Source organism: Colius striatus, chromosome 18 (assembly GCF_028858725.1).
Source record: "Colius striatus isolate bColStr4 chromosome 18, bColStr4.1.hap1, whole genome shotgun sequence".
In the NCBI taxonomy this organism is placed as follows: domain Eukaryota; kingdom Metazoa; phylum Chordata; class Aves; order Coliiformes; family Coliidae; genus Colius; species Colius striatus.
Genome location: NC_084776.1, coordinates 4247432 through 4263983, shown reverse-complemented (window position 1 = coordinate 4263983; position 16552 = coordinate 4247432). Strand labels below are relative to the sequence as shown.

General features: G+C 46.0%; 1 protein-coding gene across 3 annotated transcripts; it reads right to left on the bottom strand.

Moving 5' to 3' along the window:
• Positions 1 to 1019: 1019 nt before the first annotated feature.
• On the bottom strand, positions 1020 to 16104 carry CRLF3 (cytokine receptor like factor 3). Of its 3 annotated transcripts, none has more exons than XM_062010519.1 (8): positions 15927 to 16104; positions 13206 to 13413; positions 11331 to 11418; positions 10693 to 10870; positions 8950 to 9172; positions 8169 to 8301; positions 4435 to 4547; positions 1020 to 4112 (listed from the first exon to the last, which is right to left on the bottom strand). In XM_062010519.1, exons 1-8 carry the CDS (start codon positions 16047 to 16049, stop codon positions 3859 to 3861), a joined length of 1320 nt encoding a protein of 439 aa, XP_061866503.1. In that variant the 5' UTR covers positions 16050 to 16104; the 3' UTR covers positions 1020 to 3858. The 3 variants fall into 3 exon arrangements, with proteins under 3 accessions (XP_061866503.1, XP_061866504.1, XP_061866505.1); XM_062010520.1 differs by lacking the exon at positions 15927 to 16104 and adding an exon at positions 14928 to 15313; XM_062010521.1 differs by lacking the exon at positions 1020 to 4112 and adding an exon at positions 4138 to 4256.
• Between the last annotated feature and the right edge of the window lie 448 nt (positions 16105 to 16552).

Sequence of the window (16552 nt, the reverse complement as noted above, 5' to 3'; positions counted from 1 at the left end):
TACTATATTCAAAATTGTTAGATGAAGTTCAGTTGTTAACCTTAAGCCTATGTCGTTCTGAGTGTGTCTTGAATTTTTGGGAGGGTGGACTGAAGATTCACTACCTGGAGTGAAGCAGTTGTAAACTTGAACTGTGCTGATTTACTTCATTAAGCACCAAAACAAACCCCCCAAATCATACAACCTCTCCCAAACCAGCAGTTTGCTTTGAGAATGCACGAGCCATTCTGTGAGGCCAATTTTGATGCTACTGTTCAATGTTTCTTAATTCACAGAGCAGCTCAGTGCCATCAGTGACCAGCACCTCAGTGAGGGTGTTCCCAGTGGACCCAAGCCTGGTTCTGCACCTCTTGCTGCCATTTCACAGCTGAGAAAACGAGAGCTTTGCATCAAGTAGGTAAGTTTTCATTCCTACTGGAACCTGCTGGTCTGAGGTTGCTTAATTTGGGACTGGAAAAGTACTCATTAGGTGAAATATTTGGTATGTTACCATGGAGAAAGTTTTTCATATGAATGGTGTGTTTAAGAGAAAGCTCCTCCATCAGCAACCTTCCTTCCTGCTCTCAAGCGATTTTTCCTTTAGAAGAGACCAAAGCAGTGGAGCAGGCTCTAAGTAAGGCAGAGCTAGGGCTAAAGCTGTGTGTAGTTCAACATGGACTTTGTTGAAAGAGGATTAAAGACTTTTGCTCCTTGCTCAGTAATGGTGGCCAAAAACTACAACTGTGTAAGAGTTACACCATATAATATAACATTAAGGAGATAGGAACAGTAAGAGAGAGACAAATCAGCTGTGCTAGAATGTGGAGAACAGTAGTTTACAGATGCTGTAACTTTTTTTAACAGATGGGAAATTACTGTTTTTGCAAGAGATGTCAGTGAAGTTCTGAACTTCAGCTGGTAATAAAGGTAAGTGCACAGGTGAGAAACCTGAAACTTTGCACTTCTGAGGGACAGAAATTGGAAAAAAAGATAGTTTAAAAAAAACAGATGGGTGCAGGGCCCTAGAGTACATGGTGGTGTGTTCCCAGGATGCAGGAATGCTCAGCTTTGCCCCAGTAAATAATTCACCAGACCACACACTGGTGAGGGATAAAACTTTTATTTAAAAAAAAAAAAAAAAATCAAATGTCACTTGACACATTAAGGCTCATCTGAGGTAAGTGAATGTACTAGCTTAAGAAAACAACTTTCAGGATTGGATTTCATAAGCAGTTAACACTCTGTGGCTTGCAAGGCTCCAAGAGCAGGTGAAAAACTGCACCAGATGTCTCAAGTCTTCTCCAGCTGAACTCCACAGGGGAAGAAGTGCATTTCAACCTTCCTAATTCGAGCCCCTTCTGATTCTTTGCATCTTTTGTTACTTTTACTCAGGTCTCTTGCCTTGAGACTCTTTGCCCCTCCCAGGTTTAAAAGGTGCAGCTCTAGGAGGTGGCTGAACAGTACCTGATGTGCAATTTGGACAGCTGGGCTTATGCCAAGTTAAAAAAAAAAACCCAACAAATAAAATGACAGAAAAGCCCACCATTGGCAAGCTGCCCTTGTTCAACACAGCTCCACACAAGGCAGAAAAGCTATTTCTTCTATTGCCCTGCTCAGCCCCAGGGGAGCAGCCAGGGCCTCCAGCCCTTCACAGGCAGCTTAAGATGCTTTGTATGTATATTCTGAACAAACTGATGTGGCATTACCAGCTCTGGAAGTACCTGAAGTCAAGGCTTAAGCTTTATTTTCTAACAGGCAAGCAAATGTCCCACAGAACCAATACTCTGAGTAGCTCCTCAAAAGCAGATAAAGAGGTACTTGACCTGTCAGTACCTCTGAAGTGTAGATATTCACAATTTTAAGTTTCCATAGGATAAAAGTACTAAGTGACAACTAGTACCTGACACCTGGATGTGTGAGTAAAATTACCAGCACTACTGAGATTGAAGGTAGCTGCCAGCCTGACCCACTCACCAGGACTGACACTGTTTGATCCTCCTTGGCTACAGGAAATAAACCCATATTTCAAAAGTACTGAAAATACTCTTCACAGGGTAATGCAAAGGAACACTGAAAGTACAGGATAAGCCAGTATTATCTTGCTAATAGTGAAACAGTTAAGCTTGAAAAACTGAGAATACTGCAGGCTTTGTTGCTAACACTGGAAAATATATCTGCAGGTGTCCAGTCTTCCTCACTTCATGCCTTACAGTAAATTCCAACCTAAATCTGCCATGTGCAAGTTCTTTGCATACATTTGAATCTGCTCTTGCCTTTTTTCTTGTATAAATACCAAAAGCCTATATTTTCTGAAATTCTTGTACCCCTACTACAGATTCTTGGGGGAAAAAAATGCAGGCAGGATGGTTAATCTTTTTGTACTGACAATGTGAGTATGGGGGATATTAATCTGATGTAAATGAAGCCTTTTATGCTAGCATGAAGGGCTAATATAGTATGTTGGCCTTGAAGGGAAAAGGGCAGAATGATTGTCTTAATTTTTACAAAAATACTGCTATTGATGTGCTAAAATAGATTTTAATTTCTATTGAACTTGAGGTAAGAAAGCCCTCAGTGAGCATTTCTTTAACCTAGTCTTTAAATCCAGTAGTACTGCCATCTTTTGAGCAGGAACAGGCTCTCTTTGATAACCTCATTCTGATCAGTTGCTCCTTAGGGGAAATGGTGGTAACTGTGTAACTTCTGAAGCCAAATAATTCACAGTCATTTCCTATCTCATCCTACTCCATGGCAGAGTGCACTACATTACCACCCTCTGCTCCATGTTGACTGCCAGAGGTTACTCCTGTGCCAGCAGGGTCTGCCTTCAGCTGTCTCCCCTCTCTCCCAGGTGGATCTCCATGGGCAGCCTTGTCCCTCCCCATGCTGGGACCCTACACCCAGTGGCTGCAGGAAGGGAGCTATTGGGCATCTGTGCATCAGAACAGCCTTTCCTGCATTGGACAACAGACAGAAGGTTGGCTCCAAGTCTTAGAAGGGTTCTGAAGAACAGTGGCTGACCCTCTGCATGTCCTGCCCAAGTACTAAATTGCCAAGATGTGTCTGACAGGCTACACGGTGAACTGTAACCACAGAGGATGGAGCAGGTAAGGACAACCATTCTCTAGGCATTGATCTAGTCTGAGGCAAGCCCCTGCACTACCTTGATGTAAGCATCACCATGCAACTACTCTAGAAAATATATTCCAAGTGACAACACAAAAAAACAGGTCAAGAAATACCTGGAAATAAGGCACTTAAGTGAGACATTTACAGGCTGGCTACACATGTAAACAGATACTAAGGCTCAGCCCTCTAATAACAGAGCCATATTGCTCTGGAGGAATGAACAGTACCGTGCATAGAAGGAGTGGCTGGTGCATCCATTCATACTCTTAAGGCAGCATTGTGTACAAGGAAGCATAGCAGGACAGCACTGGGCTAAAGACTCCGCTCTCTGAGTGGTATAAATAAAGCTTTGGTCCGTTACCACCCCTCTACCCCCTAAACATTTACAGGCTTATTTCACAGAACAGCAGCACTAAGCAAAGTTAATTCTATACAACACATGTACCCTGAGATTAGAGTACAATGAAATACTGACAAAAATCAAGTCTGGAGGGAAAAAGGGAAAGGTCTTCTGGAGTGCTTAAATTAATTTGCCTACACAAATGCCTGTTTCTAACTTTTTCCAGAGTAGATAAAAAAAAATCTGACGTTTCACAACTCTTTTTTGTCAATGAATCCAGTACAAAGTACAACAGAGAGGAGTTCAAGTAGTAGAGAGACAGGATTTTGTTAAGATTGACATCAGACAGATGGAATCCCAGGTTTTAACATCACACTTTATAGCAAAACCAAAAATCCCTTCACTCACTGCTAAAACACCAAAACTTTCCAACCTGGGTATGAAAACGAACATCCAAAATACAGAGAGACACAGCACTGATCAAGTACCCAGTCAAAGACCACTTCTCTGTTGTTGGAGCTGATGGTTACTCGAAGCTTGAAGTTTCCTGCCTCGTTACTGGAAGGGCCTAACTGCACAACTTCCATGTCAAATGTCACAGTTGATCCAGAAGTAACAGCAGGCAGTTGGTTTGTCATCTCTTTTCCATTTACAAAGACTGCCCCTAAAACAGCCAAGACACCAAATGTTACTTCTCATTTCCTGTGCCTACTAACATGCCATACTCTGACTCCTCAATTTTGCAGGCAAATAGAAATGGAAAACAAAGCTTCTGCATTCCTTTGTCACATCAGACAGGCTCCAGTAACTGCAAGCAGAAAAAGGAGATCCATGATCTCAAAGATTTTAACTGCACAAGATACATCAATGTAAAAGGTGGAGGAAGTTGATTATATGTGATCCAGGGATAAAAAGAACCAGAAAGTACAGGTTCGGGGAAAGAAAGAAAAAGGATCAAATAGTTCAGTGCTGTGCTTGAGCCTCACCATTGGTGCTGATGCACACAGCCTTGTCCCTCTGCAGAGAGTCGTAGCCATTCTGCTGCTCCACACATACCCCCAGGCTGTCTCGTCTGTCGGGCTGGCCCACTGTTTCAATTCTACCAAGCAAAAAGTTAACTCAGACCCTGAAGCTTTAAATCAAAACATACAATGAAATCCAGACAAGAAGACACTGTCACACCCAACCTCTGCACCGAGCTCTGTGGCTTTCAAACAAACTCCCCCTCTTTTGGTGACATCCCTGTTGAATGACCCAAAATCCAACCACAGCCTTCCCAAAGGGTCCACTCAGCAGTGCTCTAGCTATTAATTTCTACAAAACATGACTGCTTCCTGCAAGCTTTCATTGTTATTTCATAAAATTCTCCACTGTCACAGCTCAGAGTCCTTTGAAATTATTTTCACTGTGCAAAACTACACTCACCTATCCCAGGTTACTGCTCACCATCACAGAGGATGGCAAGACAGCTCTACTTTCAGCAGGTATTTAACAGTCATGAATAAACAGGGGAGTTTTGAGTCCCTCTATATTTGTTCTGCTGTTAAACAGGGGTGAAAGGCTGATGTGTTTTGGTGGGGGGAGGTTATTGGACTTGAAGGTGGATTACTTTGTTGGGTTTTAATAAATCAACTTCCTGCAACAATGTTTTAAAAACAATGCCTAGAAGAGCATTTACAAGTCTGGCTTCTGCTCAGCTGCATTTAGGATTTTGGTCCTGGGAAAGAATGTCTGAAGAAAAAGCAAACACGTTGTGCAAAGGACCCGGGCTGCAGTTCCCTTGGGGGCCCAGCAGCTGAGTGAGGCTGCACAGTTTGTATACTGAAGGGCTCTTCTTTATGCAAGTCCTTTCTCTTTACTGCCATCTCCCAAAGAGGTTAAATCATACGTTAGAAGAGCTCAAGTGACTCAGGAAACTCAGATGGTCTTTTCTAGAAAGTCAAACGTTTTCATTACAGCTTGAGAGAAAGAACAGCACTATATGTGGTTGTTACCAAACAACATGAAAACTTCAGCAGAACCTTTTAGGAACTGGAAATTGAAGTGGCAGTGGACTGGCACACAATGAGTTAACCTTGCAGGACAAACAGGGACGATAAAATTGGAACCATGTTTTACTTTTGCACTCCCTTAGGCTTTTCAGTCCCCTGAGAATGTCACTATGAGAGCAAAAGCTTTGTGCTGTGAAGCAAAGCAGAAAAAAGGAAAAGATGTAAATATCCAAGCAGCTTTGAATTTGGAAATGAGGCAGAGTGTTCAGTCAAAACAGGCTTAAGGGACACTGCCAAGTCATTTTGGTACTCCACATTTTAAACTCTGAGTTACTGGTGAAGCTTTACAAACAGCTGTTTATCTGTAAACTTTGTTAATTCATTCCATCCCTGGTTAAGCCTTCTGGAGTTTGGGGTTGGAAGTTAATGTCTGTGCAGTCACAGGAATGACCCAAAAGTGCCTAATTATAAACCCAGTAAAGAACAGAAGCATTACCCTGTGACTCTGTGTTCATTTACACAGGCTCCTTGCAGAGCACTGGCAAGGTAACCTGGACTAGCAGCAGTAGGAAGGAAAAACCATCAGACAAGTAACAGGAAAGCTAATTCTTCCTTATACCATAAAGGGGAAGCACAACCTGAGTGTTCAAGACAACAGCCCACCTGTAACTGCAGAGGCTTTTCCTCTCACATGCACAGGGAACAGGACTAGGATCCAGCACAGATCACTGTGCCTTTTAGGTTTTAATTTTTCAGCAGTTAAGAACCAGCCCAAAACAAAGAGCCCAGGTACAGTACAGAGCACCACTGCACAATCTCCTAAGCTTCCTTTCACAGTTAAAGAGTTGTTCTCCGGCCTCTATGCTCACTGGGACTTAAAATTGGTAAGAACTCACAGGACATGTGGGAATGATACTCAATAGGACACTGAGTCCATTTTCACCCCTTCCAGCACTGCAGAGCAAAACCTTGCCTCTGTCACTGCAGAACAGACACTGAACCAGTCCAACCACCACCAGCTTCCATTTGTCTCAGAGCACAGAGAAGTAAATCCAGGTGCTGATGAGTTCTTCCTTTGTATTTGCTGTCAGTGGAGTCCTGGTGGGTTCCTGACAAAGTCAGCACCATCTTCTCAGGGCATCTGTTGGATTATCCCAAATCACCATCCTGGCCAGACTGGCTGTGGCTTCCTACTGCCAGCAAAAGCTTTAGACAGCTGCAGAGCAGGTCACTGGGGAGAAACATTCCCTTTCCTAAGCAGCTCCCTCAAGGCTGCAAGGAAACTGGATGCCTCTTGACCAAAAGCAATGATGTTTTCCTACACCTTGTCCAAATGCCTCACCTCAGAGGGCAGCTGAACCAGGCTGTCTTTAAAAAGCAGATCAAAGCACTGCATTAATCCCAGCTTCACTCTGCATGATGAGGTGTGCCTGTGTCCCCAACACACGCACACAAAGCTGATTCACAAACATCTGTAATGTGAACCTTGCTAATTTGGTTTGCTCTGCAAGCCACTTATCCCCTTGTGAATAAACTCTTGTTCAACAGATGGAGAAAGCCAAGCACTGCATCTGCTGCATCTCCCTGCTCAGAAAAATCTTACAACACTTCCAAACAAGAAGCTCCTCTTGGACCTTGGAAGAGGAACACAACCGATTTTTATGGTTATCTTATACCTCAATATTTTGTGTCATTATAGTTCTTGTGGACATGTGCTTGTTAAGTGCTCTGTCATCCTGAAACAATCTCCTCTTGGAGAAGAGTCCATGCTACCAAAATGTACAGCAAAAGATTTTCATGTGTTACCAATAAAAACGGATTAAAAGGGAATGGTCTGAAAGAGAATCAAGGGAAACCTCAAAGTTCTGCCTTTCATTTCACAGGCATTTCTGAGCCAAGAGATGTTAAATCTAGCAGCAGATTTCAAATGAAAGCTTTAGATCTTTTTATCCCATCTCAGACAGGGCAGCTGAATCCATCTTCTTACTACAGCTACCTCAAGATAATTCATTATCAGGAAGAGAGAAATGAAATACCATGGAATAAGTTAAAAAATACCATGAACAACCCCCTTAAATTGCCTTTGGAGGTTGCCTAACGTGCAGCAAGCAGTTAACCAGGGAAAGATGGAATGAAGCTTCAGTCTCCGAGGTCTGTAACACGACTGACATATCCACAAGGACATTCCTCATTCTTGAACTTCAGAATCTCCACACAGGATTTTCTAATGCCAGTTTCAAGCATAGTCTTAGTAGCACTAGATGTTAAAGACACCAGTGCCAGACTGTCATCCTTGCCTGCCCCAACAGCACACATAATCTTTACATGTCCCAAGTCTTCAAAGCGCGGAGACAGTGTGGGGAGGGAAGCACCCACTGACCAAGGTTAAGAACAATGGTGAGTTCCCACTGGCTTCTCACCACCAAAGTTCAACATTCCTCAGACCTGTCCAGCATGGACTGTACTTTACCTCCCATCAAAGTTCACTCATCTCTGATTTAGACAAGTGCAGGTCCTCCAAAAACATCCAAGTGTTTTCCTAAAGAGCCAAGAAGCAGAAGTAAAGAGAAGGGAGCTGAAAACTCACACAGACACACCACCTTGACTGGGGCCTTGCTAGTGTAAAACTCACATCATGACTCAAGCTTAATTACAATTAGATGTACAGGACTGGAGAGGAAGTTTGGCTCACAGGAGCTGCACCAAACAGCCTCCCAGAAAGTACTTGCCTGAATGTTAATGTTTGCCCACAGAAATAAGTAGGAGCTTTGGAGTAGAGCACACCACATGACTGAGAATCGTTTCGAAGCGCTATGTTTCTTCGACTGCTCAGGCTGTAACCCTCCAAACCAGTTGTCCATTCTGCAAAATAAAACCAAAACCCTCAAACAAGGCATAAAAAGCATGAACCTCAACTCAGCTGGCTAGTCTGTGCAAAATCACATCCACTCAGTTTACCTCGTATGAAGCTGAAGCTACATTAAGAACAGGGGGTGGTTTTGCCTCTTCATGATTTCTTTCTGAAGTAATTTGCAATTACAAAAAGTATTTCCCAGCTGACAGAGTTCACCAGAAGTTCAATCTTTGCTACACTCCCTGCAAAGTCATCTTGTAGGCAAAGGCAAACCTTCACTACCCACTCTTCTTCAAAATTTGCAAGTGAAGAGAACAGGCTGCCCAGGGAGGTGGTGGAGGCATCATCCCTACAGATATTCAGAAGACACATAGATGAAGTCCTGAGGGATTTGGTTTAGTTTAGTGGTGGGCTTGGCAGTGTGAGGCTAGTGATTTGACTTGATCTTAAAAGTCGTTTCCAACCATAATGATTCTATGAATCTAACTATCCCTAACACTGGGAGATAACTGCAGGACAAAAGGACTGCTGATCACACATTACACACGTACATCAAGGCTAAGGACACCTTGATATGGATAGCTGTCATTCAGCTATGGACCTTCAGGAGTGCTGCACTGATGACACAAGTGAGATGAAGAGCAACAAACCAGTACCATGGGGAACCAGCGTGGTGTGGCCGATCTGAGGGACACTCCACGGACTCCACTCCTGCCGACCGTCTCCCCGGGCGCAGACTCTGAACTGGTAATCAACATGAGGATCAATATGCAGCACTATGAACTCTGTCTCCGAGCCAACGTACACATCTTCAAAGTGACTGGCAGTACTCTTACGGTATTGCAGTCTGTAATCTTGTGGTATGAAGTCATCATCCACCTACAGAAACATTTACTGCATTAATAGAGGATCCCTCCCCTTTTTTTCCTCTTGCCACTGAAGTGACACATTGGGATGGTGCTGCGGGCTGGCAAAGGTGACAGGGTCACAAACTATTCAAGAGCAGAAGCAATACCTTGTAAGAAAAGAAAACCAGTGTCTGAACCAACGACAACCAAAAGTCTAAGGATGATTCAATTACAGAAAAAACATTTAACAGAAGGCTTTTCAATCTAACAGAGATATAACAAGATCCTTCAACCAAAAGCTGAAGACTAATTTGCAGAAGAAATTCGGTGCCAGGTTTAACAGCAAGGGAAACTCACTATTATGCTTCAAAGAATCACAGAATGGGTTGGGCTGGAAGGGACCTTAAATAGCCTCTAGTTCAACCCCCTGCCATGGGCAGGGACACTTTCCACATAAACTGTTCCAGGGAATGATTTCCAATTCTTTGATCTCTAAGTTAAAAGAGATTATTTTTTTTTTCCCCCCACAAAAGCCTCACCATGCCCCAAGCACAACCAAATTCAGGGAGCTGCCTGTGGCACCAAGACCAGACCACACATGGCAATAGTGCCTGCAGTTTTATAATCTGAGTCCCCATCATTTACAAGGTGAGGGTGGCTGACTGATGGCTGGCTGCTGCTAGAACAACCAAAGGTAGTTTAATGCTGCCAAGGAGCGTAGAGCTGTCCAACAACAACAAAACTCTCTGAGAGCACAGCAGTGATTTACTCCAGAATAGTTTTTGTGTATTGAAGAGAAAGGCTACTTGACTACCTAATGCCAATATTACAAGATTTTCTCTTTCTATCCACTGCATCTCCTCAAGAACACTACCATGTTTAGGTGCAGAAGCACAACAGAACAGGTTCAGCCTCATCCTGCTAAAGCATCTTCAAAAGGAACAAAAGCATCACCCCATCACTGAAGTCCAATCTCACCAAGGTTTGGCATTGCCACACAGACTACTCAGTTCCACAACAAAAGGCTGCATGTATATCACCCATCAGAAACACACACACACCAGGATTTCTTTGTCCTGTTTGTACAACAGCACCATAGAAAAATTACTCCCTGCTATTTATTTGTTTAGTGGAAAGAGTATATGAAGGAGGTGTTTCCTGCCTGCCCAGTACCTGGCACTCCCTCAAGCATGGGAAGCAGGCTAGCAAGGTTTTCAGCTGCCTCTCCTGATTTTTCCACATACAGGTAAAGAGATGATGAGGCAGAGGTGCATTAGCATGTCAGCTCTTTCCACCTGCAGGTGGGAGCAAGTAGAGTCCAACAGCAAGAGTCCAACACATAAGTGTCACTGCCAGTACCAACCACAACGTAAGTAGGTTACTGTGCCTTTATATGGGGCCATTACCATAAAAATCTCTTCTAAAGCTTCTAAGCACAGACTGGAGTGGACTACTCCTTTGAAGGCAGCAGAGAATCCTGAATCAAAGTGGCTTTTTCAGTTTCAACAAAACTGAAGTCTGAATGATTTTCACCTGGGATATTTTACCTACCTTACACCATCGGACTAAAATACCTCCAGGCTTCTCAACAAACTCCTCCAGCTGTACAGGTGGGCGAGAGGCCACAGTTCCATGTGTGAATATTTGATTTTTCAATATAGTAAGAAGGCAGTCATCCAACTGGGCAGATAAACAAGGCACATCAACCAAAGAGGGCACTTCTGGTAAGCTGAGAAAGGAAAATGTGCTGTAAGGAAAGAGGCCAGCTTCTACAAATTCATATTTCATCCCTACACTCAAATTTGTGCAGATTTGCAAAGAGAGAACAGCTGCAGAAATTGGCACGTGCATTTCCAACTTAAAAGACTCGGAAAACATTGTGTTTCAGCCCTAACCAGACTGTCTGTTTCTCAGTAAATACTCCAAAATACAGTCTGTTCCACAAGGAATGGCTTCATCATTCACAAATAAACAGCCTATACTATACAGAACATATGGAGGTTGAAAACTACTCCATTCTGTGACTGCCAGCCCCAGTCAAAGTGTGTGAAACAAACAGGACAGTAATGCCTCAAATGAATCTTTTAAGGCAGTGGAGCAGAAGGCTTTTGTCTCAGAGGAAAGAACCCTTCCACACGAAGGGCACGTGTGCCGCTGCCTCGGGCCACCTCAGCATGTCAGTATCTTACCTGTCTAGCTGAATATGTAAGGCTTTTTTTGTAAAGCTGCAAAGTTTCTCATTCTGTTGTCCCACATCTCCATGGACTGCACTCTCTCCTGGGATCAAATGGTAAAAATATTCCTAATGAGAAAAGGTCCAAGGAAGGCATTCTTTGCTTCAAAGAACAACCAGTTCTGACATGAACAACCAATTAAACATGAAGCATTCTCAGCACTTCTGCTAGACTCTTAACTATAATTGTATTTTCCAGCTAACAGTATAAAGCCTATCTAGCAACTTTTGAAGCTCTCACACCTTCCTGTAGACGCACCCAACACACCCATAACAGATGTAATAATTTGCCTCAGGTCTCAGACAGTAGCAGGATTGGGATCAGATGCCAGATACAGGATCATGAATCCCTTCCTCCACCTACTTGAATAAAAAATAAAGCAGAAGCACCTTCACTGAGCAGAAAATAAGCAGGAGCTTAAAAGCAAAAAATTATTTCCACCATTGTTGTGTTTGCTACAGAAGTGGTGACTTTAGTCACAGTGAGGAGACAATCAGTGCAGTAATGTGTGGAGACAAATGGGAATCTTTTCACAAGCTTTCCATAAAAAGCAGCGTCCCACACTTCAGCTTAGGGACGTGTGCTCCATTCTGCTGGTGACTTCATGGTAATTTACAACATAAGCAAGCTCAGCCCTTTTCCAAATGGAGGATTACAAACGTTACAAATCTCTGAAGAAAAGCAGACGTCATAATTGGCAGCAGGAGATTTAATAACCACAGAGGCTTAACTCCTTTCTGACTCAGATGCAACATGTGCTCATCCTGATGACACGACTGAGCCATGCTTCTGCTGCTGCTGAGGGAACAGTGACCCATAGGATAGGAAGGGCACAGCTAGTCAGGTTCTCAGGAGATCTGACAGAAACTTGTATAAAACACAGGCAATCTTTGCCAGCACCCCATGATTCGGTAACTGGAGACATAAAATACAAACAGGGTGACAACCAGCTGTCCCAGAGGCTGTGCTGTTCAAATAAACCCAACAAGAAATTGATTCTTGCAATACTGTGCACAGGAGGCAGGGAGCTACTGAGCCAGCACACTCTCTAGGCACAGAGCTCATGTCTGGCTGGAAGCTGCTGGATTTCCTACCCAGGGGAAACTGCTCAATGCACAAAACTGAGCTCATGGTGAAAGAAAGTTAAAGTTGAGACATGAGAACAATGCAAGGAAACTGCCAACATGCTCATGGCTCAGACATGCTCCCAGTAGGTTCTCCAGCGTGGGGAAAACAGGCGAGAGTGACATTCCTTTCTGGCTAGGTATTCAGCATCAGTAGGGTACAAACTGGCCCTTACAGTAATATTTTACATGGCCATATTTTACATGACTTTTTGGATAAAGATTTCACACACAGTGACCATTTCACTCCTTCTGTTCCCCATCAAGAGCAAACACAACCACATTTAGCAGAAAAGACAGTACGTTTCTTTCAGCTGCTATTCTGTTGGGACACAAATAACTTTCTTTAGCCAACAGAGAAGTTTTGTTATCATGGTACCCAAGCTGTATTTTATTTCACAGTAGCCTGACATAACCCTCTTTCTAGCGTGGAGGGATGCAGGACACCTCTGCAATGAGATCCCCAAAGCAGACACTTCCTGCCCTTAGAGAGGCTACACTGACACTGCACACCCAAGCACTGATGTTTAAATATGGATTTGTTGGAGATAATACTGATCAGCTCTTGACTACATCTCCTCAGCTTTAACCTGTTAATGTTTGGTTTGAGAGAAGTCCAAAACGAGCCAAATATGCTGCTCATAACAAGTCTTCAAGAGAAGACATGCTGGAAGATAGAGCCAAGGCAGTACAGGTCCTGCCTTACCTTCCCGCAGCAGATCGTTGGCTGTACTGACTCCGTGCTCTATCAGCTTCTGGCATTCATCCAAGGGTTTGATGCTCTCTTGTTCTATAACATCCACTTCCTGCAGCAGTGACATCAGTCGCTCATCCAACAGCTTCTTTAAGGTCCCTTTTAAATCATTAAAGTGTTGCTCAAGTACATCTCTGGTCAATGTTGCACTTTCTCTGATCTAAATTCGGGCAACAGGAAAGAAGGATTCAGGATAAAGGCGAAGGCCATGCACATCTGTTATTTTTCTGAACCACCTCATCTGCATCTGCTGGAGAAAAGCTGTGTGTGAAGTCAGCTTTAAATAAAGGACCTGCTGGCAGTTAAACTACTGTAGTCATTTTTGGTACACGTACAGCAGGAAAGGAGGCAAAGAAACTAGCCTGGACAAGGGGAAGAACACATCAACTGAGCAAAATACAAACTGGGTTACATCAATCAAGGTTTTTCTTCTCCAAATGTTCTGCAGGTCTTCTCTGCACTGCCCCTCAAAACTGCTGTAATCCTGCTCAACAACCACTCTGCCATCACATACAGGTAACCCTCATTAGAGAAAGATGTCAGACTTTTAGAAGACTACCTAGGAGCACTTTTCCAGACCCCATCACTTCACTGGATTTTTTAATCCTCATAAAGCTGCTTTCTGTTGCAATTTTTCCTCAAACAGCCACCTTTGATTTGTCTGTGCTCCAAGGTTACAGGGCAGGCTGAACAGCAAGTCTGGTTTGATTCTGGAAGCACTAGACCACAGAAAGTTCTACAAATGCTTATTAAAATGGTTGCAAAACTTGCCAAATCTGACTTTAAGGGAAGAAAACGCATTTGAACACCTCTGAAGCTGCAAAAATCAAAAGTAAACATGTCCCTGTGAACAGCTTTTCGAAGTCCCACACACAAGGAAGTGCTGCAACACACACACGGCCTTACACGTAATTTCTAGATCTTTAGAAGCACAGACAACCAACACAGGAAGCTCTCTGGTTAGGTAAAATAAATTTCCTCTTCAAGTAATGTTCTTCATGAACATCTGCAGCTGCCACACAGCTCGGCTTCCCTTCTCTTGTTCTTTTAATGCTTGAGAAAAAAAGGAAGTATTTAGCTTCGTGAAGGGGCGGAGGAGAGGAAGACAGAACAGTCACTTCTCTAAGCCCATCACCTCCATTACATGCAGATACAAATCAACAAGTCACCCTCAGAACTGCAGATGCTACCTGCTACACACAGGAGATGTGGTCCCCAAACATCCACAGCTGCATGAAAAGTGTCCCATTGCTCCAATAGGATGCAACAAAAGCAACCTAAAGCACTTTCCCTATCACATCGATCTACCAGTCCCCCAGTAATAAAGCTTCCACTATCTGAACCCCAGTCCAAGATATTCAGCACTTCTGGACACTGGGAATTCTTCACTGGGAATGTGTGTTGCTTGGCTGATTCTTGGCAATATATCATGTGGTCCTGAGGATGGGGAGGAGGAAAACAGAAACATACACACAACATGCAAAGCAATGCCCCCAGAGAGGAAAAGGAAAGCACGGGGAGCTCCCTCTCAATGCACCCGAGTTATCAGGCAACATTCTGAGATGATGAGGTTTGGATTAAAGACAGTCAGGAACAATTCATTTCCCTAAGTGCCTGCAGTTCTGACAGTGACTAAATGCAGCGATCGCCCGTGTTCAGCAGCAGGACACCAACCTAGCACACTGGAATGGAATCTGCTTCACAGGCACGATCAGGTCACCACAGAAACCCTTTCTGAGTCTGGGGTGGCTTTCTTGTTTCCCCCTTGCAGAGTTGAATCAAAGACAGTAAGGCACTGGATCTAGTCAGCAAAAACCGAAATGCTCAGCAGATGTCTTCGAGAGATGCCAGACCTTCACTGGCTCTCTGCACTCTCCCTACCCACATTTGCATATTCTTATCATGCATCGGCAGTGCAAAGTGGGTGGGTTACAATCAAAACTCTTCTCTGGCTTCAGCACACAGCTGCAGACAAACCAGCTAACCTGGAACGCTGGCAACACTTCCACCTGACCCACAGAGTACGTGACCCACGGAGCTTGGTGCATGGGGAGAGCAGAGCTCAGGAGGGAACCAAACTACAGCGTAACTCGCCTGGGCAGGTGTCTTTTAGATGTGAGGGGAAGGAGACAGGTATGACGTTCCCGATATCCTTTAGGTATTTTCATTCTTGCTTAGGAAACCTCTCTTTCATCGCAGAAAATCAGGCTCAGATCAGTAACGGACTTAAACTCACGCCTCTCCTGGCACTTTCTACACGCATCCACTCCCCAGTCCCCCATCCTGGGGACCCGTCGAGGACTCACGCGGGTTTCCCCGAGGCGTGCACGGCCCGCCGGGGGTCCCACAGCGCCATCCGCCCCGCGTCCCGCGGGATCCGCTCCCTCTCCCCGTTCCCCGCACGCCTCCATCCGCTCTCTCAGGTGGCTCCGGGCATTCAGCAGACAGGGGTGGCAAAAACCCACAGCACGGGCTGAGGAGAGCAGGACGTCCCGCGCCGGGCGGCCCCGCGCTGCCGACGCAGAGGGGACGAGCCTGGCGGGGGCGCAGACGGATCCCCGCCCCGCGACACCCGCGGCAGGGCAAAGCGCGGGGCCGGCAGCGAGCAGCCCCGGGGCGCCCCCGCCGCAGCTCCGCCCGGCCAGCCCCGCCGCGCCTGGTCCCGCTTCCCACCTGCGTCCGCGCCTGCTGCAGCCCCCGCAGCCGCTGCTCCAGCTCCCGCCGGTAGCTCCGCGCAGCCTCGATGCTCTCCTCAGCCTCCTGCAAGAGGAGCCGCGTCTCGGCCTCGGCCTCCATGGGCAGCCGCGGCGGCGAGGCGGGGCGGAGGCGGGCGGGCCTCGCCCCCGGAAGGGCCCCACATCCGGGCGCCGAGCGCCGCGGGGCGGAGCGGGAAGCGGCGGCGGAGGGCTGGGGCGGCCCGGCGGGGGGTAACGGGCGGCGCTGGGCGCTGCGGCGGGGAGCGGCGGCGCTGGGCGGAGCGCGCGCCGCCGGGCCCGCGAAGTTTGTCCCGTCGCGGCTCCTGTGCCGCGCCCGCGTGACGTCACGCGCCCCGCCCCCGCGCGGCGGCGCGAAAACCCGACCGCGGCGAAGCGGGGGGCGTGGTTCCGCCGTCACGTGACCGAGCCCGCGGGGAAGGGGCGGGGCGGCCGCGGGGCCGCGTCACGTGACGGCGAGAAGCTGGCGGCGGTTGGCGGCGCGGGCGGGTCACGTGGGCAGCGGGCGGCGCCGCCCGGTCCCGCGCGCAGCTCCGAATCGCGTCCCGCGCGCGCTTTCCCGCGCGCCTGTGTCTCGCGCCTGCC

What these genes read in the sequence shown, in the direction of transcription:
- CRLF3 (XM_062010519.1), bottom strand. Translation starts at nt 16,049, where the DNA reads ATGGAGGCCGAGGCCGAGACGCGGCTCCTCTTGCAGGAGGCTGAGGAG. An exon ending in TGCAGCAGGCGCGGACGCAG is followed by an intron (nt 13,414 to 15,926) that starts GTGGGAAGCGGG and finishes GCCCGAATTTAG; the next exon opens with ATCAGAGAAAGTGCAACATT. An exon ending in TGTGTGCATCAGCACCAATG is followed by an intron (nt 4,113 to 4,434) that starts GTGAGGCTCAAG and finishes TGGCTGTTTTAG; the next exon opens with GGGCAGTCTTTGTAAATGGA.